We start from the raw sequence: 26,157 nt of genomic DNA on the forward strand, positions 1-26,157 counted from the left end.
CAGACCCTGGAAATCACAGTCAGCCTGAAAAAAAACTGTTAGCCTTGCATAAATAAAATGTCCTTGAATTGAGAATAAAAGATTTCATTAATTTGATAACTTACATTAAAGAAATTGTACTATGTGACTGCTTGAAGATTCTTACTATTGATGCATTCATTAATAAAATTCTACAATAATAAGAATTAATAATTGTCTAATCAAAATTATTGACATAATAATAAGTGCTAATGGGTCAGTGAAAAATTTGCATAATAATAATAATGAAAAAACAACAACAACAACAACCACAATAATAATAAAGCATGTAAAATGTTATAATGTAAAATGTTTGAATCAAAAAATTATTATGTGCATATTTATTATTAATTATTATTCTTATTCTTTTTCTTCTGCTTCTCATTATTATTATTATTATTATTATTATTATTATTATTACTTTTTAGAAATTGTGGGATCAATATTTTTTTCTACTGACTTGCCATTTTGTATGTATGTATGTATGCATGTATGTAATGTATGTGTATGTATGTATGTGATGTATGTGTATGCATGTATGTATGTATGTGTATGCATGTATGTATGTATGTATGCATGTATGTATGTAAGTATGTATGTCTGTATTTGTATGTATGCGATGTATGTGTATGTATGTATATATGTATGTATGTATTTATGTGCATGTATGTATGTGATGTATATGTATGTATGTACGTATGTATGTATGTATGTGATGTATGTGTATGTATGTATGTATGTATGTATGTATGTATGTATGTACGTATGTATGTCTGTATGTATGTATGTATGTATGTATGTACGTATGTATGTATGTATGTGATGTATGTATGTATGTGATGTATGTGTATGTGTATGTATGTATGTGTATGTGTATGTGTGTATGTATGTGTGTACAGTTGAAGTCTGAATTATTTTATAAATATATTTTTTCTTTTTTTAAATATTTCTCAAATGATGTTTATCAGAGCAAGGAAATGTTCACCATATATCTGATAATATTTGTACTTTTAGAGAAAGCCTTATTTGTTTTATTTTGGCTGAATAAAAGCAATTTAAATTTTTAAACTCCATTTGAAGGTCAAAATTATTAGCCCCTTTAAGCTATTTTTTTTTAAATAATCTACAGAACAAACCATCGTTATACAATAACTTGTCTAATTACCCTAACCTGCCTAGGTAATATATATATATACACACACACACACACACACACACACACACACAAACATATATATATATATATATTTTAAGATGTATTTTAAGATTATATTTATCACAAAAACCATGGTTCGGTTCGATACAACACAGTGGTGTCACGGTTCGGTACGTTCTCGATACAGCAATAAAAGAAAAAAGCGAGAGGATTCTCTGATTTAAATTTTTTTATGTATTAAAACTAACATCATAAAAGCATGATCTTGTTTGTTTTTTTCTTTTACTTGAAACACTGATAGAGCTATACTTCTAGGGTTTCTGCTTAGCAGCAAATAAAACAAATCCTTCTTTATACTCAAAACCAAAAAACTTCCTATAAAAAAATAAATGTAATATTGTAGTAGTTAAACAAATAAAAGATAATAACTATTTAGTTTTTATATGGAGCTTAGTTTCAATCTATTTTTAAGTTGTTGTTTTTTTTTTCAGAAAGATGAGTGTCCACCTTTTCTTCAGACAGCACAGATCTATCTACTTTTTGTTTTAATATTATATGTTAGGCACTTGGGGTCTGAGAGTAACGCAATTCCTCTGTATGTCCTGTACATGAGGTTGAATTGACAATAAAGCTGACTTTGACATTTACTTTTGACAAAAATGATGATGGTGATGATGATAATATGTTTTCAAATATATAGTTATTAAGTACACCTTCATTCACAAAGCACCGGATCTTCCATAATTTCTGTAAATAGTCTAAATGTGTGCCATCTCAAACGCACACATGAGTTTAAATTAAAGGAGTGATGCAAGTCCTTATCTACAGTAAAAGCCCTAACAACCACATACCAACATGCTAAACACATCTCAGAACCATTTAAAAACAGCATGATTTTATGCAGGCAAGCTCCAATCTAATATTAGCCATTGCACACAAACTTCAAATTGAGGGCCATTGCTATTTACAGTATGAAATATACCCCATGTACAGGATTTAAGGATGTGTGACTTTAGATTATGACACCAGGGCATGTTTTCAGATAATCGCTGTGTGATAAAGCAGCATCTGCTATAATCTGATTACTGAGCTCTATTTTAAGCTGATCTCAGTGTGTGGTATATCTACAGTACTGTGGATGTCATTTAGTGTCGAACACTGTATGTTCAGTAATGCCTGCTTCCCTGTATTTCTTTGTAAATATTCAGACTTAATATACAGGATTCAACATCTATGAGAAAACTGCAAAATGCACTCAGTGAGAGAGGTTAAGAGAGGGTGATGTTGTAAAGCTTCAGTGACTGACAATTTAATGGATTCTATTAGCTGAGAAGGCATTTTACATATGAGCCCTTCCATACATCCGCAACAAATCATTCGTCAAGTCTAAACAATAAGGCCCTGATAAATGAGCAATACGAACAATCGATCGCAGATAGTTAATGGACGGACACAAAAAGTAAAAGGAAAATAATAATAGTAAAGAAACAAAAAATGCCACTACATAGGGGGACACTCCACGCGACAAGATTTTTACAGTATTTTTAAGAAATCGTTAATGATGAAATACATAAATGGAAAATTGTCACGATCACCAGCAATCCAACTACCAGAGATCGCTGGAAAACATTCACACTCACATAGGACTACAAATCTGCTGGTAATGGACTACAAGACCCAGTCATGCACCACACACACACACACACAACTGGTTCCTGATACTGACTGATTGCACACACACAGTGGATACAGCTCAAGTACTGATTACACACACATACAGCTCACTTTGAGACACTCATTGACTACGTTTACATGGGCATCAGTAATCAAATTATTTGCCTTAATCTAATTAAGACAATACTACGATTAAAGTGTTTACATGAGGTAACCCCCCCACACACACACACACACCCACACACACAGAGAGGACGGGCTCGCGCACACCTCTGAATGAAGTCTGCTTTAGTGAACAGAACCTGCATAGGCTGTGAATAATAGTAGAGGTGTGAACCTATACTGGTCTCACGGTTCGGTTTGGTTACGATTATTTCTGGCGCCCCCCTGGATATACAGCGCTCTTAGCATTTGCCTATGGTGCCAATGCCACGGACCGGCCCTGAGTTGCCTGAGTGTTGTAAATACTCGCGCTCACCTCCCTCGCAACATCATTACATGAGTAAATGACGTCAGTACATAATAACCGGTTATGATTATTACTGAACCAATACAGAATTGTCCGCGTCTGCATCGCGGTGCACCGAAGAAACAATTAATTTTGACACCACTAAATAACAGGTTATTAAAGTGGTAAATAACATTCAGTTTGTGGCACAGAGTGATTGTTAGGGAGCCGCCCGGGAAGTGAACCGCTCTTAGCAGTGAAAATGAAACCGAAAGCGCACAGTGTTGCGGGATGAAGCTGACTGATTCCAGCTCAAAAAGTATCCAAAACCCACCGAAATGCAAAAATACCCACCCAGTCCTCTGTATTTACAAAAATCACATCAGTGACAGATTTTAAGCAGAAAATGGCAGATTGTAAGCATATGTCTCAAACACATTTAATTAAACATCAGAATTATCATCAGCATTAATGACCAGGACAAATCTAAAGTCTGTTCAAGTCCACCATTCCAAGTCTATACAAAATTTAGCATTTTAACCAACAGTACAGCTACACAAAGCCTATTGCTGTTTTACCACATGTTTGAGAAATCCAATAATAAAAGCCCATGCACTCATAACATTTATTTTACATCTACAGAATCGTGAGAAAATCGTGATCTTTATTTTAGGCAAAAAAAAATCACGATTCTCATTTTAGCCAGAATCGTGCTGCTCTAATTAAGGTGTTAACATGTCTGTACTGCACTTCAATAATGCGACTAAAATCAAAATACTCAACATGTCTTAATTTGATTTCTCTTTAGTTTGATTATGACCTTAATCTGATTAAATAATCAAAAATTGCTATTTACATGGTAGACTCTTCATCGGAGTGTTGTCTTAATCGCATTAAAATCAAATTATTGGTGTCCATGTAAACGTAGTCAAAATGCAGCTAAAAGTCCTACACAACGGTAATAGTTGGATCACGTCATTTACATGTCTGTACTGCACTTCAACAATGCGACTGAAATGTCTTAATTCGATTACTGTTTACAGCGATTATGGCTGTAAGCATATCTAAATCGTATGTTGTGAGCCATGGTTAATGCGTGTGGCTGCAGCTGTAGCAGTCTCTGCTTTTGGACACAGCAACCCTTGAACTTCAGTGAAGAAAAAAAAATGGTTACGTCACATTCACCCGCCCCAAACGAGTGACGCGCAACTCAGAGGCCAACCTGTCAGGTGTGTGTAAAGCACTTGATGTGAGGCTCTAATCTAATCCTGCCTCCAATCTTCAGTGCTGAATTCACCCTCACGCTCCATCAAAACATCACAACTCACGAGACGACTTTTCTTTTCGTTGCGATTTAGTCCCGCGAGATCTCGTGGCTCGAGATCGTCACATCCCTACCACTAAATATACTTGGGTGGCCATTAACATACCTGGGTGGCCCACCCAAGTAAAGTCTATGAGTGGGAAGCACTGCATACATGCATTACATTCATACATACACAAACATACATAAAAATGAAATCAGTCTATGGCAGACATCATAAATGTACTTATTTTTGCATTATTGCCATAAACTTGTGTTGCAGTTTTGTTTTTAGTTGGTGGATATTAAATGAAGTTTAATTTTAAACTAATTTCGAGAGGAGCACGTGCTCATGATTGACCCAACTGGTCCACATTAGCTAATCATGATCCTCCAATCAAAGAATCCCAAGTCACTATATATATATCCTCATTTCCTTTCTACAACTATCTTCGTCTGGAAGAAACCCCCCACCTCCCCTTCTTCCTCCTTTATCCAGAATGGGCGGCACGGTGGCTCAGTGACTAGCACTGTTGCCTCACAGCAAGAATACCTACGGCGTCTGGTCCTCACTGAGCCATCTGGTATTTCTGTGCAGAGTTTGCATGTTCTCCCCGTGTACGCGTGGGTTTCCCCCGGGTTCTCCGGTTTCCTCCCACCATCCAAATGTGCTCTTCTTTATTATAGATAAAATAAGCCAAAACCGTTTTTATAATATCTTACTCTCAGGAAGTTCGCCTTGGCCTCAGCAGCGGGGAGTTTGAGATCAACCTGAGCTCAGGCCCCGTTTACACTAATGCGTTTTTGTTTTAAAATGCATAAGTTTTGCTACGGTTACGCCATCTGTCCACACTACGCCGGAGTTCTCGAGCGCCAAAAACGGAGCATTTTTGAAACGCTTGAGAGGCCGTTATCATTCTAAAATGCTGCTGCTCCGTCTCAGTGTGGATGGGGAAAGACGGAGACATCTGAAAACGGAGGCGGGGCTGCAAACGTTTGCCTGATTGGGGCTTTTCCTTAATATTAAGTAGCCACACACACAGTTCAGTCTCGCATCCGCTTCTTGTAAGTTCAGACTTCGCAAGTTTGATCAAGGCTGCAGTCTCCCCCTTCTCAGTTTGATATGGAAAACAGACTACCGATGCCACACGTAAATCTTCAAAGGATACAGTGTACTTTATAACTTCATTCACATCACCCTGGCTACGTTGTTTCACTTTCTCAACAATAAAATGTAAACATGATTTAAGGAACTGCCTATTTTCATTTTAATATTAGCAACTTAATAGACAGCAGAAATGTTGAGGCGTTGTGCTGCATTTACTTGCATTTACTCATCTTTACTGTGTGGATATTTATAACAAAATGGAGCATATAACACCTGCCTCCTTTCAATTTCAGTGAAAATACGAAACACAGCCTCTCTTTTTGCTGAATATTAGTTTTAATCATCAATAATGGCCATTATAAAAGTATAACATACAATAAGTTTATACATTATAGGAAATAAAGGCAAGCGATCAGTTAATATACAGAATGTACATGGACTAATCATTAACATATTTACGCTTAACCAAAACACGTTACCTGTGAACAAGTAATAGATTCCAATGACCAAAGTCAGGGAATATGTCATTAGATAAAGACAACAAGATGAATGAAATATCACGTTTAGCAAATATAGCGAGATTAGATCCAGCTGGAGATGCTTGATGAGCAGTCCGATCAGCAGAGCTCTCATCTGGGTAGATATGCTGCAGCGCTTGCCCGAAAGTGTGTGGGTGGTCACGTGATGTGCGTTTTCAGAGTTTTGGTGTGGATGGAGAGCAGTTCAGAAACGCTGGGTAAAACGCAAGTGTGGACACGGATCGTTTGTATTCTAAAACGTCGTTTTAAAACTAAAACGCACTAGTGTAAACAGGGCCTCAATCTCCCCTCGTCCTGCAAAGGGGGGAGCCCGGGCTCGAGGATCCCTTGAGCTCAGGGCTCTCTCCCGGGACAGCATGCCAAACAAGCTATATATAAATCATGAGCTAAGTGTGAACTCTTGAAGTCCCCCTGTTTATTAGAAAGTGTGAACAATTCTAAAGCTCACTTTGACCAGCTGTTCTGATCTACCTGAAGGAACTCCAAATGAACTTCAGCGGGACTTTATTCCAAATGATGTCACACAAGTTGATTCATCAGTTGTTCATCAAGTAATCCCAAAGCATACAAAAGGCTTAAATCTCACGCTGACGTTAATGTGTAATGTAACAAAGAAAAAACTCCATAACTTTAGGAATGGCTCATATTTAAAACAATACAGGTCATTTGAACAGATTGAACACTGCATGTCACCAAACAAATATCCCATACTGTATGTGATTTCTGAGAACGAAGACAACCTCTGACCTTGATCCGGAAAGAGACCTTCCTGTATATGTTTGAGAAACTTACCCTAGACAGTATGAGTATAGAATATTGACTGACGTGAGTTCAGCACTAAAGCGATAGCAGATATTATAAAGAACAGCACACAAAAGCAAACGGGGTGAAGGGGAGGAGGGAAAGACGAGGGAAGGAAGTCCAGTGACCTTCCTATTGTTCACCTTTTTGGATTTGCTGTTGAGTGTGACCGTTCGCTGCTGCTGGTTTATTGTGGATCCAAGTCTTTGGAGATGCTGTCATGCTGATGGCAGCTTGGAAAAACTCCTGGTTTCGAGATTTCAGGCCTTTTTTATGCATAGAATTTTAAAGATAAGGTATGAAAAGTTGACAGCTAGAGGTTAAACTGGATCCTGCAGTCCAAATTCAAGACACTTACATGGGTTGCCAGATTGACAGTGCCATTAGGAACGAGCAGAAATTAACTATGGGATATATTCATCGGCTTTATATTTCTGGTTATAAAGCTTTAAAGCTTTTCCCTGAGAGTTATATTTTTATAAATTTGGGTCATTATGTACGAATAAAAAGTATTTTCAGAATAAAACCTGACTGCTTTTAGCAAATTGGTGTAGTATATTTTACTAATTATACTGCAAATGTAAAAACGTACACAGATGTTAATATGAACATATTATTTATTTATTCATTAACCAATTCATGAGGTAAAAACTCTTTTACTAGTATAAAAACTTTAAAAGTTACTAGTAAAAATACAATCATAAATCAATTATTTATGTTAAGATTAAAAAAGCATCCCCAACATGCTATAATTTAAAGTAAACTGTGATTGGATTAGTCCATATGTCCTTACCCACTGTAGTGACAATTTTCTTTAAAGAGGCGCTCTTTGTGGTCAAGAAAGAAAGTCTTACCCGGGATGTCTTTTCAGTTTATTCAATCTCAAGTTGTTTAGACAGACTGACCAACCAACCGACTGACAGGCAGGCAGTGATGATAGATAGATAGATAGATAGATAGATAGATAGATAGATAGATAGATAGATAGATAGATAGATAGATAGATAGATAGATAGATAGATAGATAGATAGATAGATGGATGGATGGATGGATGGATGGATGGATGGATGGATGGATGGATGGATGGATGGATGGATGGATGGATGGATGGATGGATGGATGGATGGATGGATGGATGGATGGATGGATGGATGGATGGATGGATGGATGGATGGATGGATGGATGGATGGATGGATGGATTTATGGATGGATGGATGGACGGACGGACGGACGGACGGACGGACGGACGGACAGACAGACAGACAGACAGACAGACAGACAGACAGACAGACAGACAGACAGACAGACAGACAGACAGACAGACAGACAGACAGACAGACAGACAGACAGACAGATAGATAGATAGATAGATAGATAGATAGATAGATAGATAGATAGATAGATAGATAGATAGATAGATAGATAGATAATAATCTGTTTCTACTGTCTTTGATGGTTGCAATTTGTTGTTTTGTTTTTGACCATCTGGCAACTCAGATAGTTTACATACTCTAGGGTAAATTGTGGACAGGATCACACATTTCAAAATCCCATCTTCTCTCCCTCTCTGTCTCTCTCTCCCTCTAGCTCTAATATATATTATTGTACATTACATTATAATATAATGGTATGAATTACCTTTCCAGCTGATTTAAGTTTAGAAATTCAAACATTCAGAATTTTATGTGCGCTTAAGCTTGTGGATCTAATGCTGTATGTGTGTGTATGTGTGCACGGGTATGTGTTTTATCTCTGTACCAATGCCCAGTAGTTGGCTTTTTTTTGTGTTAATCCCTTTATCCTGATTAGTTTAAAATGACTGAATAACACTATTTTTTGTTTTTTTAAACAACATCTAAGTAGCAGTGGAGTCAGAATGACTGTCTGATTAATGCGCAGACTGGGTGAAGTCAGTCTAATAAGAACAAAACAACTTTGTTGTAAAGGTCATAGAAAAGTCATCAAAGCTTTTTTCATACTATGCCTTTATTTAGAAGAAACATTAGAAAAAAATCAGGAATTTAATCGCTAACCTGTGGAAGTTTCTTTTTTCTGTTGAGCACAAACACTTCCCTTGTATTTTTTCCTACTATGGGAGTCTAAGGGTGCTGTCAGCTGCCTGGTTACCAACAGAAATATCATACATATTTACAAGCGGATGTTTAGTAAATAGTGTGTAAATCTCAATTTCATGGGTAAACTACTTTATAACTGTACTATATTTAGCATCACAGCATTTTTTCACATTCCTCTTTAAAAGCAAAAAAAATTTATATATAAAGATGATATGCACTCTTAAGTGTCTTCATTTAATGACTATATACTTTTACACTTTCACTATCCATCAGAAAATTGAGGTTGGTAAAATTTTAAAACTTATTCTAAGTGCCTTATACTCAACAAGCCTGCATTTACAGTTGAAGTCAGAATTATTAGCCCCCCTGAATTATTAGCCCCCTTCTATATATAATTAGTAGACACTTCTATACAACTTAGTGACATTTAAAGGCTAAACTAGGTTAATGAGGTTAACTAGGCAGGTTAGGGTAATTAGGAAAGTTATTGTATAATGATAGTTTGTTGTGAAGATTATCGAAAACAAATATAGCTTAAAGGGGCTAATAATTTTGGCATTAAAATGGTGTTTAAAAAATTTTAAACTGCTTTTATTCTAGCCGAAATAAAACAAATAAGACTTTCTCCAGAAGAAAAAATATTATCAGACATACTGTGAAATTTTCCTCAATCTGTTAATTATTATTTGGGAAATATTTAAAAAAAAAAAAAATCAAAGAGGGGCTAACAATTCTGACTTCAACTGTATTTGTTAAAAGAATACAGCCATACAGAACTATGAAATATTATTATTATTATTATTATTATTATTATTATTATTATTATTATTATTATTACTACTACTGACATTTATAATAATAATAATCTTTGATAAACTGATAAATGTTTAAAAGAAGAACGTTTATTTAAAATTGTATATTTTGTAACATAAAAAAAATTTAATTACATATTATTTTCCTGTTTCAATCAGTGTAATTTTATCATCTATAACATAAAACAACACATTTGAATTAAAAAGTGATTGAAGGTCTAATATAAATATGAATAAGTTAATATATGCAAATGTAGAATCTGTTAGGCTCAGATGCTGTTATTCTATATGCCTGACTGCTAATCTGGCGTGTTAAATATTCATGAGCTCTGTATGCATTAATGTGCAATATATCACTCAGTTCTGAAATTTACAAGAGAGTGATGTCATAGCTGACCAATCACAGAGCGGATCCTCGCAGTGTTTAGTCATGTTGCTATTAAAGGGCCGGATGGATACATCTGTGACTCACTCAAAGAGGTCGATCGTCTGACGGATCATTGAAGACAAAACATTTCCTCTGAGCAAAATATCACATCTTTGTTTATTTAAGGGGAGACACAGCAGGCTACTGTTTGTTTTTTATTCATGCTACTCTCGATTTAGAGATTTAAGGCTTTTGGGCCTTTGATAAAGTGGGTATTTCTTCAGTTATTTATTTTTTTTGTTGCATAAAATAAATTTTGATATGTTTCGATCAATCCATGTTATCAATTTGCGCCTTTAGATTTAAATAAGGCATATTTTTATAAGGGCTTTTTCTCAAAATTAGTTTTTCTTATTTATTGAGCCATAAATATGTTATATACTACATTACAGTAAATGTTATAACATACAATGCTCAGTAGGCTTGGGCGGTATAACGGTAAAATGGTATATCGCGGGATCTAAAAATACCAACGGTGTCAGTTTCAATACCGTTATACAGTCAAAAAGCAATGCACTTATATAAGAGACACTTATTAAATATTATCTATTGAATGCCTACAAATGCATATGTGCGATTGTCATCACTGGACAGTGTGGAGGAGAGAGAGAGCGAGAGAGAGAAAGAGAGGTGAGATGGCGAGTTGCCTGCAGTTTGGCAGTATTTCCGGTCTCGACCAAACGAGAAGGAAGACATGTTAATACAAACTAGAGGTCAGCATTCCCGCTGATGTATCGCAGGAGCCCAACAGATTTCTTGTGGTGCAGGAATAAATTTCCGAATAAAGCGCGGGAGCAATCGGTTACTCTAGTGTAATTGGCACGCGGTCTAACAATATCGCTCCTGAGCACGCATGGATGGTTTATGTGTTTATGTGTGTGTGTGAATGAGAGAGAGAATGATTCTGTGTGTCGCTTGGTGCTCTCTCTATGTGTGAGTGTGTGTGTGAATGAGAGAGAGAGCGTGTGGTGCTGTGCGTCGCTTGGTGTTGTCTCTCTCTCTGTGTGTGTGTGTGTGTCTGTGCGTGTGTGAATAAGAGAGAGCGTCCTGCTCAGATCTCTAATTTAAACAAGACAAACAGGTGACCGTGAACCTACGGTATTCAGTTTCTGAATGGTTTAGGCACAAGCCAACAGTTTGGTGACGCTATCTGAGCCATGTATTTTAGCATTGTATTTTGGTGCATTAAAACAAAAAAGATTTATTAAACAAATATATTTATTGAAATAATATTTTAGTCACCAAACAAATTTGGAAACTTAAATATTGCACAAAAAATTACAACCAACAAAATTTCAACTAATTCTTAACATTTTTTTTTTTGCTTCTCTTGATTTTTCCTCTTTTTAAATTTTGTATTTCATTTTTTTTTATATCATATTTTTTATATATATATATATATATATATATATATATATATATATAGTTTTTGGAAGGTATGATAAGTTATTTTGCTAGATAAGCTCCAGATTTGGCATCAGACTAATGTAATATATACCCACGAATATAATAATATAGCTTTCTATTAAAAATATGAATTTAAAAGAGAGATTTGTTAGGGGGGTACTTATATATGCTGAGCACTGTGCAAAAATCAGTATTCTAATGATTTTTACACAGGGAAATGTTCAATCGTAATTTGTCTGATAATATACATTTTATTTAATTTGGTAACCAAAATTTTGGTTACAGTATTAACAAACCATAAACTAACACTACTAAATGATTAAACTACTAATTAGCTGTTTATTAATAGTTAGTAAGGTATACATTGGGTTTAGGCTTTGGGTTTTGGTTAGGATTAGGGATGCAGAAAAAGATCATACTTTTTACAACATTTTTTGCTAATTATCCGCAGAATTTTTATTTTTTTAATCTGCTGATTTATGCTGAACTATTATTGGTGTATCATAACAAAAATTGTAATATATTAAATTAAAAAATAATACCTTTTTAATTTTTATTTAATGTTTACAATTAGATCCACTTATTTGGTAAACAAAGGAAGTCTTTCATATAAAATATCTACTAAAAGACAGAAAATATTTCTTTACAAACTGTATTGTAAATAAATCGTATCAACATTTTCACATCAGTCAATAATATTACTGAAATTAATTAAAAAACTGAAGAAATATAAATGTACACACATTTACACAAGTAAATAAATAGACTCAGTGATGGGCTAAAAATCTACAACAATCTTCTGCGCGTGCAGATTCTGTGTGGGGCTACTACTAATTTTTTATTTATTTATTTATTTATTTATTTATTTATTTATTTATTTATTTATTTATTTATTTATTTATTTATTTATTTATTTATTTATTTATTTATTTGCTTATTTGCTTATTTATTTATTTATTTATTTATTTATTTATTTATTTATTTATTTGTCTGTTTGCTTATTTATTTATTTATTTGTTTGTTTGTTTGTTTGTTTATTTATTTATTTCCTTTATTTAGCCAGGAGATCCCGTTGAGACAGAACTGTCTCTTCTTCCAGTGAGACCTGGTCAAGATGGCAGGCAGCACATAATTAATTAAAAGTTAATATCTTAATAACTGGCAGGAAATAGGCCAGTAGTGAAAAAGCGTGAATTGTGACCTAAACTAAAGTGTTAACATATTTTTCTGACTGTTCACAGTATTTTCAGGATCATGGAGTGATAAAATGAGATTCCCAAAATCCTGTCATTAAAAACCTTTTCATAAAAATTAAAAAAGAACTCTGCACCTGATTTCATCCAATTTTCTGATTTTTGTGCTAAAAATGTCTGCAAATAATCACAATATTCACATTTATAGAAATAATTAGCACAGGAAAAATATATAGATAGTAAAAATATTAGTTCATTTTTGTACCTGCTCTGCCTTGCCTTTAAATAAAAGGGAGGTTTAGAGGCTGTTAAACATTTTGGTAAATATACATCTAACATCCAAAGTGCAGAAAAGCACTGAAGCGAAAGCAAAATGGCTTAATCATTGTTTGGAAAGCCTGCTGATTGTCATTGGTCTCAGAAAGCGGAAGTTGTAGTGTTTTATAATGTGGATAATAAAGTTAGGAAGCAGTGACTATGTGTTTAAAGCATGGAGCGCCTCTATGAATCAATATGGCTGAAGCTAGCCCATCTCAGTTTCCATAGTAACGGTCTTTACGTCCCCCGAGGGCTGCAGTGGGGGCGTCAGCAGAGCCTCTCTCTCTCAGACAGGACAGTGAAACAGCAGCACGGCACAATAACCTACTTCACTACACTGGGCCAGTGACTGAAGCACATGGACATTTTTGTGGCTTTTATGATTTAATTCCATCTCCAGAGTAGATGGAGCAAAAACACCCAGATTTATCATACAATTAGGCTTTATTAGACTACCACCACAATATATCAAACAAATAGAGTTAAGGTTTTTATAATAAAGTGAGTTTCCTCATAATCCACCTGATTTTGGTGTAAAAACACATTAAATAAACTGAGATATTTGATTCCTTCACCAAATAAATGCTTTATTCTGCTGTTTAAATGTCACTTATTAACTGATAATTTCTATGCAAAGACATTAACATGATCTCCAAAATGTGTGCCTACAATATGGCTATATATTAATAATATTAAAAAAAGTTATGAATAAATAAGCTCTCTTAATATCTGTTTAAATTGCCCTGTCTAAAATAAATCACATCTGTATGAAAATCAACCTACTGCAATTGTCCACCCATCTAACTATTTATTCATTGATTACATTTTAGATTTGTGATTCATTAAAATTTAAATAACATGAATTTATGATTTTTCCGGACATCAATAGTACTTCTAATATTGCTATTTTGACATCATTACTAAATGCATTATTATATTTGTGTATGCTTATTTATATGAATTAATATTTGTATTTTATTAATGCATACAGCATATGTGTACTATCAAAATCTTCTCAAGACATTGCCATACAAATAAAATAAAAAGAATAAAATTCAATAAAATATCTTCTTCCTGTCCACATTCCATGTGAAGACATTCAAAGCTAAAATAAGCCATAGTTGTGTAAAACCAACCTTTTTAACTGTCATTAACATTTTTTTTCTTTTAAACCGTACAAATTTATAACAATTAAATATATTCAATTCATATAAAGTAAATTAAATTAAATATGTGCTTTCTCTGTCCACATTTTATTCGTAAATGTGAGTCAATGCTATAATAAATCATAGTTGACTAAAATCAACCTCTTTTAACTGTTTTAAACATTTATTTCTTGTTTGTTTGTTTGTTTGTTTGTTTATTTGTTTATTGATTTTTCTTTTTTGAATTGTAAAATGTTCTAACATAAAATCAAATTATAATTTTTCCTGACATCAATAGTACTATAAATATTGCCATTTTAACATTATTACTAAATGCATTATTATATTTGAGTATGCTTATTAATAATATATATCTGTATATTATTCATGCATACAGTATCTAAGTAATATCAAAATCTTCTCAAGACATTGCAATACTAGTAAAATAATATAAAATAAAACTACAAAAACAAAAAAACAAATTAAATTACATTTAAAAATATGTGCTTTCTATGTCCGAATTCCATTAGTAAATGTGGGTCAACGCTAAAATAAATAATTGTTGTCTAAACTCAAAGTCTTTAAAATTTATTTAACATTGAATATCTTACACATTTATTTATTTATTTACTTTTTATTTTCTTTAACAGATAAATTTGTAAAAAAATAAATAATATGAAATTATGATTATTACAAAACTTATTTGCATTAAATAAATTATTTTCCTGATATTAATAGTTTTATTGATATTGCTGTTTTTGACATTAATAATAAATGCATTATCATGTGTATGTTAATTAATATTATTATGTATTTTTAACTAACGCATACAGTATTCTGTATAAGTACTATCAAAATCATTACAAGACATTAAAATGATAAAATAAATATAAACATTTTACTAAAATTAAATTAAATTAAATAAATCCGTGCTTCCTATGTCCACATTCTATGTGAAAAATAATTCTCAAAATCTAAAATAAACCACAGACACGGCAACCAACCTCTATAAATACCTGTCCAGCAGGGAACACCCCCTACATCCCAAGCACAAGAAAGCTCAATCCATCCCGTCACACCCCCCATCCATGAGCTCCAGCAGTGAATAAAAAGCCACTCACCAACATGGGTGATGATACAGTCCACCCTCTGCTGAAGCTCCAGTAGAGACATCTCCTCTTCCTCCTCCAACCTGCAGAGCATCTCAGGGTGCGAATGCTAGAACGCCTCAATCCTCCTCTCCTCTCTGCCCTGATTCACAAAGACCCGCAGCCACTCCCAGCCCGTGATGGAGGTCTCCGCGGGAGGACAGATCAAGCCGGCTCTTTTTTTTTCTGCAGTGCAGCTTTTTGTGATGTTAATGGTTCATTGTGAGTGTCTGCTGTTGATGCAGGGATGCTGGAGTCTTTGGTTTCTGTCCTGTCAGGCTGTTAGACTGTGTGTGTTTCACGCACCAGGAAGAGAATCAGAGAAGAGGAAACGGTACCTGCCTTCAGGGAGACACACAGAGATGAGCACGCAAAACCTGGAACAATGGAGTCAGTGGAATGGAGCTGTTAGGGAAAGAGGCAGGAGGGGATCTGTTGTGAAAGGTTTCAATGATTATATTATATTATTTTATATTATATTATATTATATTATATTATATAATGTATTATTTTATATTTATTATATTATATTTATTATATTTTATTATATTATATAATATTATATTATACTTATTATATTATATTATATTATAATATATTGTATTGTAATATATTATATTATATTATATTATAATATATTATATAATGTATTATATTATATTATATTATATTATATTATATTATATTATATTATATTATATTATATTATATTACATTATATTAAAAATTGGTAATATTTAACTTTATACTATTGTTATTTAGATGAAAATGATTTTTAATAATTTGGAAGAAAATAAAGTATATTTTATTATCCATTTCATATTTTATAATTAATAATTCTATTTTGATACATTTGATACATATACATACATACACATACATATATACAAACATACATACAATATAATATATCAAAATATATACAATATTCAATTTAAATGAAAACAAAATTCAATTTATAATTTATTATTTTTTTATATTATATTTTATTGTAACAGAGTTAACTCATTAACAAAGGTTCGGCAGCGGGACCATGCCTCATTTTACATCCTTAACCAATCACCTACTCCCTATTTAAGGCAGACCAGCCCTCCAGCACCGTTCTTCTTGTTTTCCCGAACCCACCCTCCCTCCCTTGGTTTCCTTGCTTGCCATTAACAATCCTATAACTCTCTCTTCCCTCCGAGGTTGAATCGGGGGCTGCTAATCACTCCAATACCAAAATATTACAGTGACAGTACCCGCACTCTTAGTCTCTGGGCATCACCGTAGGATGCCCGATTACCCTACTTATCTGTTTACTATTTAACCTCCTCCCTTCATCCTACTGTTTCCTTACCATCCTTTTTATCCCTAAAAAAATGTCTAGCTTAAAGTGTGGCATGCTGGTGAAATTATATATTTAAAATACTGTTATTACATAATATTGTATATTTTTCATTGTTAATGTTTAACTTTATACTATTATTTAGATGTAAACTGTTTTTATTATTCATGTAGAAAATAATGTATATATATTTTTTATTAGTTTATTATTAATAATGCTATTTTGATACAATATTTGCATATATTATATATACATATATAATATTGTTCTACAGGTAAAAGATATTAACATTGTGTGTAACAATGTTAAACAAAATATTATATTATATTGCTTAGTTTTACCCTATCCATTTATTAAAATATTAAGCGCATAAAATAGTAAATTTGTTATTAATTGTGATAAAAACTTCTACTATTTTTATACATTAATCTCATATGAAGTATAATTATATTATACATACTATCACTATATAGTATGTACATTTTTAACAAATATTATTATGTATTGTTTGAAAAAAAAAATTTTGAATATTGAATGTTTAAACTATTTACTTTCAATGTTTCCTTATTGTTTTGAAATATTAGGCATTGTATAATTAAAATTTTAAAATTTATAAATATTCATTCAATTAATAATAATAAAAATCAATAATAATAATAATGTAATATTGTGCTTTTTATTTACTGCATATTTAAATACATTAATTAACATTATTATTGCTATTAACATAACTTTGATAAATGCTTTAATGCCCCATTATGCATGTTTAATGGTCCTATATTTACTTACAGTTGTTGAGGAACAGCATCAGCAGGACTGAGCTGGGCTCCTCTCCACATTTTGACGTGAGCTGATGAACGGCTATCATCTTACTTGACGACATCGCCCTTGGGAACCACATCATCTCCTTGGAAACACTCAGTGATGAGACGCCATCTGTGCTCCTGCCATAACATCTAAACTTATTACGCTCATACTCTTTAAAAGTGTTTTAAGATTAATTATCAATAATACCGAGTGAGTTTTTATGATGTCTTCATTATTCATATTTAATATAAATAATTTAAACATTGTTTTCTATTAAAGATGCTCAGCTCCTTTTACAGTATTAGTCAAATCAATTAAATAAAGTCTAGAAATCGAAAGACAGGCTGAAATCGTCGTCTTATATGTTGAGATGACTGTAATATGTATCGTCGCCTGATTTAGGGAAGAATAAATATTGACCTACTAAAGTTTCACCGGCATATGGCGCTGTAGGTCAATTTACTAATAAACTAAACGGGGATTGCGCTGCAGCGCCGCCTGCTGGACACATGAGCAGGACATTTATGTAGAAAGGTCGCCATCTATTGGCAATACTGAGCAAACGCTGTTGTGGTTTTCACTGTTGTGATTGACTTGAAATAATATTGTATACCCCAGGGGTGTTCCTGGAGAGTTTAGCTCCAACCCTAATCAAACACACCTGAACCAGCTATTCAAGCTCTTACTAGATATACTAGAAACTTCCTGGCAGGTGTGTTGAAGCAAGATGGAACAAAACTCAGCAGGACACTGGCCCCCAGGACCGAGTTTGGACACCCCTGGTATAGCCATGTAGTATATAAAAATATCACTACATCTTCAGTGCAGTGATCTGATAATTACTTCATAAAAATAAATCTTTAAAAAATGTATCTAAATTCTTCATATATTTTTTTAATAATTATATAAATTTGCTGTTACAAAATTGACAACAAAATGAGTTACAAATTGGTACTTGAGATCATGAAAATATCACCATTATTATTTTGAAGAGTTGTTGAAAGCTAGTATTTTTCCAAATTTTTTTCCAATAAAATATTTTAAATGATTAAATTAAATAAATCAGTCAGTCAATAGTTTGTTTATATATTTATCTCCACAATAGTTAATCCCACATAAAACAAAATAGGAATTGAAAATAAATACTATAGTGTTTTTCAACCAGACAGTAATGTACTTAAATTATTCTGTTGTGACAATTTTATAGTTTATGTGCTAATATTACAACTATAGTATCATAAACAAATGACCCAATACTTTACTAAGCTTTCTACAACTGTATACATTATACTTCAATTCACAACAATTTACTGTAGTAGAAACTAAAGTTTACTACTGTATGTATCCGATCACTACTTAATACTATGTAGCATTCATTTAACAAAAAAAAAGGTAAATATTATAATATATGCAGTAAAATGCATTTTCATATGTTGTGCTTTAATAAAAAAAAATACACGACTATAGTATTTTATTCATGTGAAAATGTGGCCAGATTGATGAAAAGAAATAAAGTGGTCAATAAATGACTGACATCACACATGGCATCTATACAAAAAGCTGTGACCATATACTTTATGTACTGTGTGTGTTCTTTAATAGTGGGACTTTTCATATGTGCATGATGAGTTTTTATACTTGATCATCAACAGTAAACTACAAAAAAGCTAATTTCATTCCGTTACAAATAAAAAAAAATTAAATGAGTAAACATATTTTGCTGTATTTCTGTATTATTATAGTATTATCATCAAAGTTTTGCTTGCTAGTTTGCTCGTCTTTTTATTTGTTTGTTTCTGTGAGAGTAGAAATGTCATCAACTTCCAAGCTGTATGTTTATGCTTTTGGACATGGGTCTTTAAGCCTTTTGTTAGCTTTAACATTTTGTAGCTGTATTTTTTGTATTATTATTATCGATATTTGATAGTTTGTTTGTTTGTGTTGTTTTCGTAGGTGTCATCAACTTCCAAGCTGTATATTTTTGATTTTGGACGTTGGTCTTCGGGCATTTTGTTAGCTTTTAACAATTGTTAGGCTTCATATCACTTTAAATACGTTGGCCTACAGTATGTGTTTCTCTAAAATGAAGTTAAATTCAATTTATGACCGAGTCACCGGAAATCTCAGAACATTTAAAATAGTGCGTCGCAAACCTGCGCCTTCTTATGACGTCTAATAACAGCCTATGTTTGTCAAACAACATACGGTAATTTAGCATAAATAAATATCATGTTATCTTCATACCATTAACTGTGTGTCTTTTGATACCTGATGCGCTCCTGTCTGCAGGTAAAGCTCTTCTTCAGGCGTTTCAAGACTTGTTAGTTAATTATTGAATGTAATTTGCGCCCTCTGTCGGTCATGCATTTTAAATGATCATAGGTTCTGTTAAAGGGATAGTTCGCCCAAAAATCAAATTTACCCCATCGATTACTTTCCCTCATGTGGTTTTAAACCTTTATAAGTTTCTTTCTTCCGTTGAAGGCGAAAGAAGATGCAAAAATAAGCATTTTTCAAAATATTTTATTTGTGTTCAACAAACTCACATGTGTTTGAAGAAGTGTGGATGAGTACTGTAAATGACAACAGACTAACATTTTTAGGTGAACTAAGCCTGTAAATAGCAGACTTGATGGTTCTGTCGTTAAAACAATGAAAATAATTGTTGTATTGTCTGACAAATCTAAACAACCACTTGATAGTGAGTGAATGGAAGAATTTCCATTTTTGAGTAACAATCACTAAATCTAACTTAGTTTATTGTGACGACTGGAGGTTTAAACGCTTCTCCAGGCTGTTGGCTCTTCAGAGAGTAAACATTGTTGACTCTGTTTTGGCTGCAGCTGCGAGCTTGGCATAGACATTGTAAGCTGAGAAAATATGATATATATTTCCTTCTATGCTAATGAAGGACTACTGAGACATTCCAAGCATGGGATGGGTCCTCCTGGTGAGGCAGAGTTCCTCACAGCTCCTATACACATCTCTGCCATTTGCTTACAGTAACCATGTGCTCTTCACCATACACAATTAATCTGCTTGTGTTCTTCCTTCTGATATCTTTGTCATGTTTGGTGTTATTTGACAGTTTATGACTTCAGTGTTGTAGTGATGAAATCAACAGAGACATTGATTAATTGTGTTTCAATCTACAATATATTTACTATTGTTGGGTCATGGCCTGAGGAGAGTATGTTAATGTACTTCTCCCCCACTTCATCTCTTCAACTTTGTTCTCACGTTCAGCTGGTTTTGGGGGTTGGTTTTCACTCATGTTTGACAAAGCTTTGCTCAGGGTATAATAGGGAAAGGTAACTGTTGATCTGGGAGAATGGCTTTTACTCTGCATCTCCCGCACACCAGTGCGTAGCCTCGTATGCTAACAAAGGCAGTTTCACTGTCTTTGTTGCTCAGCAGTGCATATGTTACAGCTAATTTCTTTATACAGTATGTTAGTTTGTGTCATTCTAATGTCTGTATATTTGATCATGTAACTTAATAAACAACTTTGCCTGCTTTAAGACGTAGAGATTCTTTCTCTTTATCAATGATGATAACAACTTTAATGGAGTCAGATTAATTACAATGGAGTCAGATAAATAATGGATTTAAACACGCCATCCTTCAACTGCTTCCTGTTTCCGATTATTGGTTCAGAATAGCAGCGTAAGCTTCAAGCCTTACAATTTGGCGAACCCGACGCAATATAATTTTGGCGAGTTTTAATCGCAAGATACTTTTTGTATCAACATCTACTTTGCTTATCCTGGAAATGGATTATTTTACTCTTGGACACACGATGGTCATCAGAATGAGAACTCTTCTGAGTGGATTAAAGCTGAACTTCTAACCACAGAGTGGGTAAGTCTGTTTTCATTGCTTCATGGCTTGGTAGGGAAAGTCTCCATTTGCATGAATTGTATGAAACAGGAATTAGAAGTAACAGAATAATCCAAGTAATCATCTCACTGTGAAATCCAAGTAAATGTCCTCCAAAATGGAGTGGAATACTTATAACGAATATGATCTGTTTACATTATGGACTGAAAATGTTGAGCCTATACTGTACAAACTCACTAGAAAAGGCCTTGATTTGGACGCTACTAGTGAGGACATTTCCATATGGTGGAAAACAGTGGGCATCAAACAAAAGAAATGTAAACACAAAGAAATCATTGAGGCTTTAAATTACCTGAATGCCTCTAGCATACGCAATAACCTAAAAAAGGTGTTTGCAAATTTGAAGGAGAAAACTGAACAATTGGTCACAGCATATTCTGAAGCACAAAAGTCACAGGAAAAAATTGAACATCTCCAATCACAGCTAGACAAACTACTAGAGGATCAATTAGCATTGGCTAAAAGATGTGAAAAATACATGGACATAATTGAAGATTTGAAAAACAAATTGATTGTGCAAAAACTAATGCCTGTCAGAAACACAAAAGCTAACAAGCTTATGACTTCAGAATCGGAGAAAGCTGGTGATATATCTCTGCAAAAGGTGCCTGTTTCAGCTTTAAAGGTTATGAAACACCCAAACGGCACAGAGACAAACATTCAACGTGCTTTAACAGTACATGAATGTAACTCATTTAAAGCAGAGATTGGACCATTCCCTCTTAAAGGGCCCTTCCAACCATGGTGGAGGCGAGTTGTTAGGCACAAATATGCATTTCAACTCGAACCAAAAGACATTTGGCAAATTGTTTTCACCTCAATTCCAAATGTTCTGATCTATAAGGCCCCACAAGTCTTAATTGAAGGCACAATTATACAGCCAATACGCCCCAATGAGTCTGAGAGTGAGATCTTGAACAGACTAAAACTCTGCCTATGTGACCTGCGTGGTAAAAACCCTGCTGAATGGGAGTTGATTTACAACCGGAAACAGAATAATGCAGAATCGTTTGAAACATATGCAGAAAATTTGTTTGAACTTTTTGAAGAATATTCTGGCATAGATGATGTTACACGCAACAATCCAATTCTTTTGGGATTACTGGTTGAACATGCAGGGCCCCACGTTCAGAAAGCACTCATGGCTGGTGCTAGTCCTCCAAAAAACACATTTGAAGACATTGTGAACTGGGGAACAAAGGTCGAGTCACGCAGACAAATGCATGGTGAATTAGCAGCATCAGGGTGTCATGAAGATGTTAAAGCTATTAGACAATCTAGTAAAATACCTTGCAAGAAACAAGATCGATTCTGTTGTTCCTGTTTAAAAATGGGCCACACTGAACAGAAGTGTTGGTCTCTAAACAGAGGCAGACCTCCGCCCTATTTCCTGAGACGTAGACAGTCTCAATCTAAGGACACAGAACAACACTCTAGAAGCAGCCAAAATTCAACTTCAAGTAAAACTATTACTGAGTTGACAAATATGGCTATGCAAGGTCTCCAGCTATTAGCGTCATTTGCTAGTGGGCTAACAGCTCAATTGAAATAACCTAATAATATTACACCCTGACTGCACTGATCCTTTTTGCATTTTCAAACCTGTGATTGTGTTAAACATGCAGCCTTCCTCATAAACACACAATAGTTGTTTGTACTACTACATGTATACATAGACTACTAGAATTGTTAAACAATATCTAGTGAACTGTGTTAATGTTGGATTTGATTGTCTCCTATAAGTGGACCGCTCTGCTATTTTCCATATAGCTGCAGCTGAACCATAAAACAGGAGCACAAAACTTGCCACCTGGCTACAGTGTTATTCACAATTGCATTAACATAAAATGCTTTCCTTCCAGCAGGATTCAGTATCAGTGCACTTGTCCTTTTTACCATGCTCTAATAACAAACCAAGGTGTGGATCTTTGAGCCCGATCACAACCCCATCTTACATTTCAAGGGCTTCCTGTTAAAACAACAGGACCAAATTTGCATCACAATTGTCAATAGTAACTTTTGTTACCTTTGGTTGGAGCATGGTCACACCAACACATTCACACAGTTAAATACAATCACATAAACAATACAATTTGTCTTTCTACACATAGTCAACTCAAACTCTTCTTTTTAACTAAAATATTTTCACATTGGAAAGCCCTACATCAGCGGTGTGCTTTCCAATAAGGAAAATTTCCATTCACTTTTTGTTCATCTAAACCATTTTGCTTTTTACCTTTTTGAATCTTTTTTATGCTCTCACAGCAATTTTTGTTTTCAATAACTGGACTTTCATTCTGGACAATAATGGACTTTCATGTTATTTCTTGATTTGAGACATTTTAACCTTTTTAGATCGCTTTTTATTTTTACAGTTAAGTCATCACAAAGGCAATTTTTTGAAATTTTTGAATTTGATCACATTAATTATATTATACTCTTGCTATAACAGCAAGTGCTGAAATCAAACAAACTTTTTATAAAGACAAATACTTTCAGAAAAATTAACGGTGTCTTTTATTTTTTTTAGATGATGCTCCTACTATCAGAGAGGGGTTTGAAGTCAACAATGGTTGAACTTTTCAAAGACAAGTACATTTTTCCAGAAACATTAAGTCCCATTTTTTGTTTTTACACCATATTCATTTATTTTGTTGGTGCTCCTACTATCAGAGAGGGGTTTGGAATCAACATATATTACAATATTTCAATCTTTCCAAAGGTCCCATTTATTTGTCTTGTTTTTCACAACTTTTTTCACTTTTCACTTTTTTTCACGTTTTTAATTTGGCCACTTCATAATCAACCAAATTGTTTTTATTTTATTTTTTTGCTTTCTTTCTAAACACCAGAAAGATTATAATCCCTATCATGTTGTTACTTTCCCTTCATTATATTCTGAGCAAACATTACATTATATGTCATTTATTTTGTCTTCGGACATTGAGTTTTAATTTGAAATGCCATTATATTGATATTTGAACTACTACATGCTTATATTGCCATATAACCTCATATGCCAGTTTTGCAGATATGTTTTTCTTCTCATTGCCATGGTTATTCTTTTGCTGTTCTGTCACCAGTTATACATCGTCAATGAATGCCTCTTTCAGTTTTCATGGGTTGCTCTCCTTTGCAAATCATTTTCTGTGCATGAAGGTAAAGGCAGCTTCAGTGTGGAACACAAACACTGGAGAATTGAAGACGCCCTCCACAAGATATACTAAATCCCACAGATATCAGAGTTTACTTGGCTTCCTAAGCCAGAGACGGACATACATCTTGTGAAATGGACATTAGGATCCAGACAAGACATCCTGACAAGTGTCCCCATGTGATTATCTGACTATGCCTACACCTGACAGGAAAAGGTGTTCTGTGTGTATATCTTCTGAGCGTCATTGACAATGATCATCATCAGTCTGCACTGCTCTGCCAAAGGAGACACTGGATTACTCTTCTCAGCTTTTATTTGAGGTCACATGTGGACCTTTTATAATTTCTGAGGTCCAATGAACCTGAGAGGGGTTTGTAAGCTGAGAAAATATGATATATATTTCCTTCTATGCTAATGAAGGACTACTGAGACATTCCAAGCATGGGATGGGTCCTCCTGGTGAGGCAGAGTTCCTCACAGCTCCTATACACATCTCTGCCATTTGCTTACAGTAACCATGTGCTCTTCACCATACACAATTAATCTGCTTGTGTTCTTCCTTCTGATATCTTTGTCATGTTTGGTGTTATTTGACAGTTTATGACTTCAGTGTTGTAGTGATGAAATCAACAGAGACATTGATTAATTGTGTTTCAATCTACAATATATTTACTATTGTTGGGTCATGGCCTGAGGAGAGTATGTTAATGTACTTCTCCCCCACTTCATCTCTTCAACTTTGTTCTCACGTTCAGCTGGTTTTGGGGGTTGGTTTTCACTCATGTTTGACAAAGCTTTGCTCAGGGTATAATAGGGAAAGGTAACTGTTGATCTGGGAGAATGGCTTTTACTCTGCATCTCCCGCACACCAGTGCGTAGCCTCGTATGCTAACAAAGGCAGTTTCACTGTCTTTGTTGCTCAGCAGTGCATATGTTACAGCTAATTTCTTTATACAGTATGTTAGTTTGTGTCATTCTAATGTCTGTATATTTGATCATGTAACTTAATAAACAACTTTGCCTGCTTTAAGACGTAGAGATTCTTTCTCTTTATCAATGATGATAACAACTTTAATGGAGTCAGATTAATTACAATGGAGTCAGATAAATAATGGATTTAAACACGCCATCCTTCAACTGCTTCCTGTTTCCGATTATTGGTTCAGAATAGCAGCGTAAGCTTCAAGCCTTACAACATCATAGAAAATGATGGCATTAAATCCTTTGATCTGATTGGCTAAGCTGGATAAAGGTTTGACAGGGTGAAGGTTGTATTTTGTCACTAAACTTGAGATCACCTTTAGAGGTCTTATTCATTGTAAATTGGCTGAACCTAGTATTAGTTGTCCTTTTATACTGTTAAAATGTCCTTGAAAAAAGTACATCTAGAAA

The 26,157-nt window shown here is 33.9% G+C and overlaps 1 protein-coding gene and 1 long non-coding RNA gene across 29 annotated transcripts in view; one reads left to right on the forward strand and one right to left on the reverse strand.

The window, feature by feature from the left end:
* Nucleotides 1-15,893, reverse strand: part of mcf2l2 (MCF.2 cell line derived transforming sequence-like 2) — a 198,625-nt gene extending 182,732 nt beyond the window's left edge. For all 28 annotated transcript variants that reach the window (XM_073916431.1, XM_073916415.1, XM_073916405.1 and 25 more), the window contains exon 1: nt 15,548-15,893. In XM_073916431.1, coding sequence (XP_073772532.1) covers nt 15,548-15,629 — 82 coding nt within the window. In that variant the 5' untranslated portion in view covers nt 15,630-15,893. The remainder of the gene's footprint in view (nt 1-15,547) is intronic.
* On the forward strand, nt 15,564-21,228 carry LOC141376544 (uncharacterized). Its single transcript, XR_012387037.1, has 2 exons — nt 15,564-16,018; nt 17,693-21,228. It is a non-coding gene; the product is annotated as an uncharacterized lncRNA (long non-coding RNA).
* Nucleotides 21,229-26,157: the final 4,929 nt, after the last annotated feature.

The sequence above is a fragment of the Danio rerio genome, chromosome 11 (genome assembly GCF_049306965.1).
Source record: "Danio rerio strain Tuebingen ecotype United States chromosome 11, GRCz12tu, whole genome shotgun sequence".
NCBI lineage: Eukaryota > Metazoa > Chordata > Actinopteri > Cypriniformes > Danionidae > Danio > Danio rerio.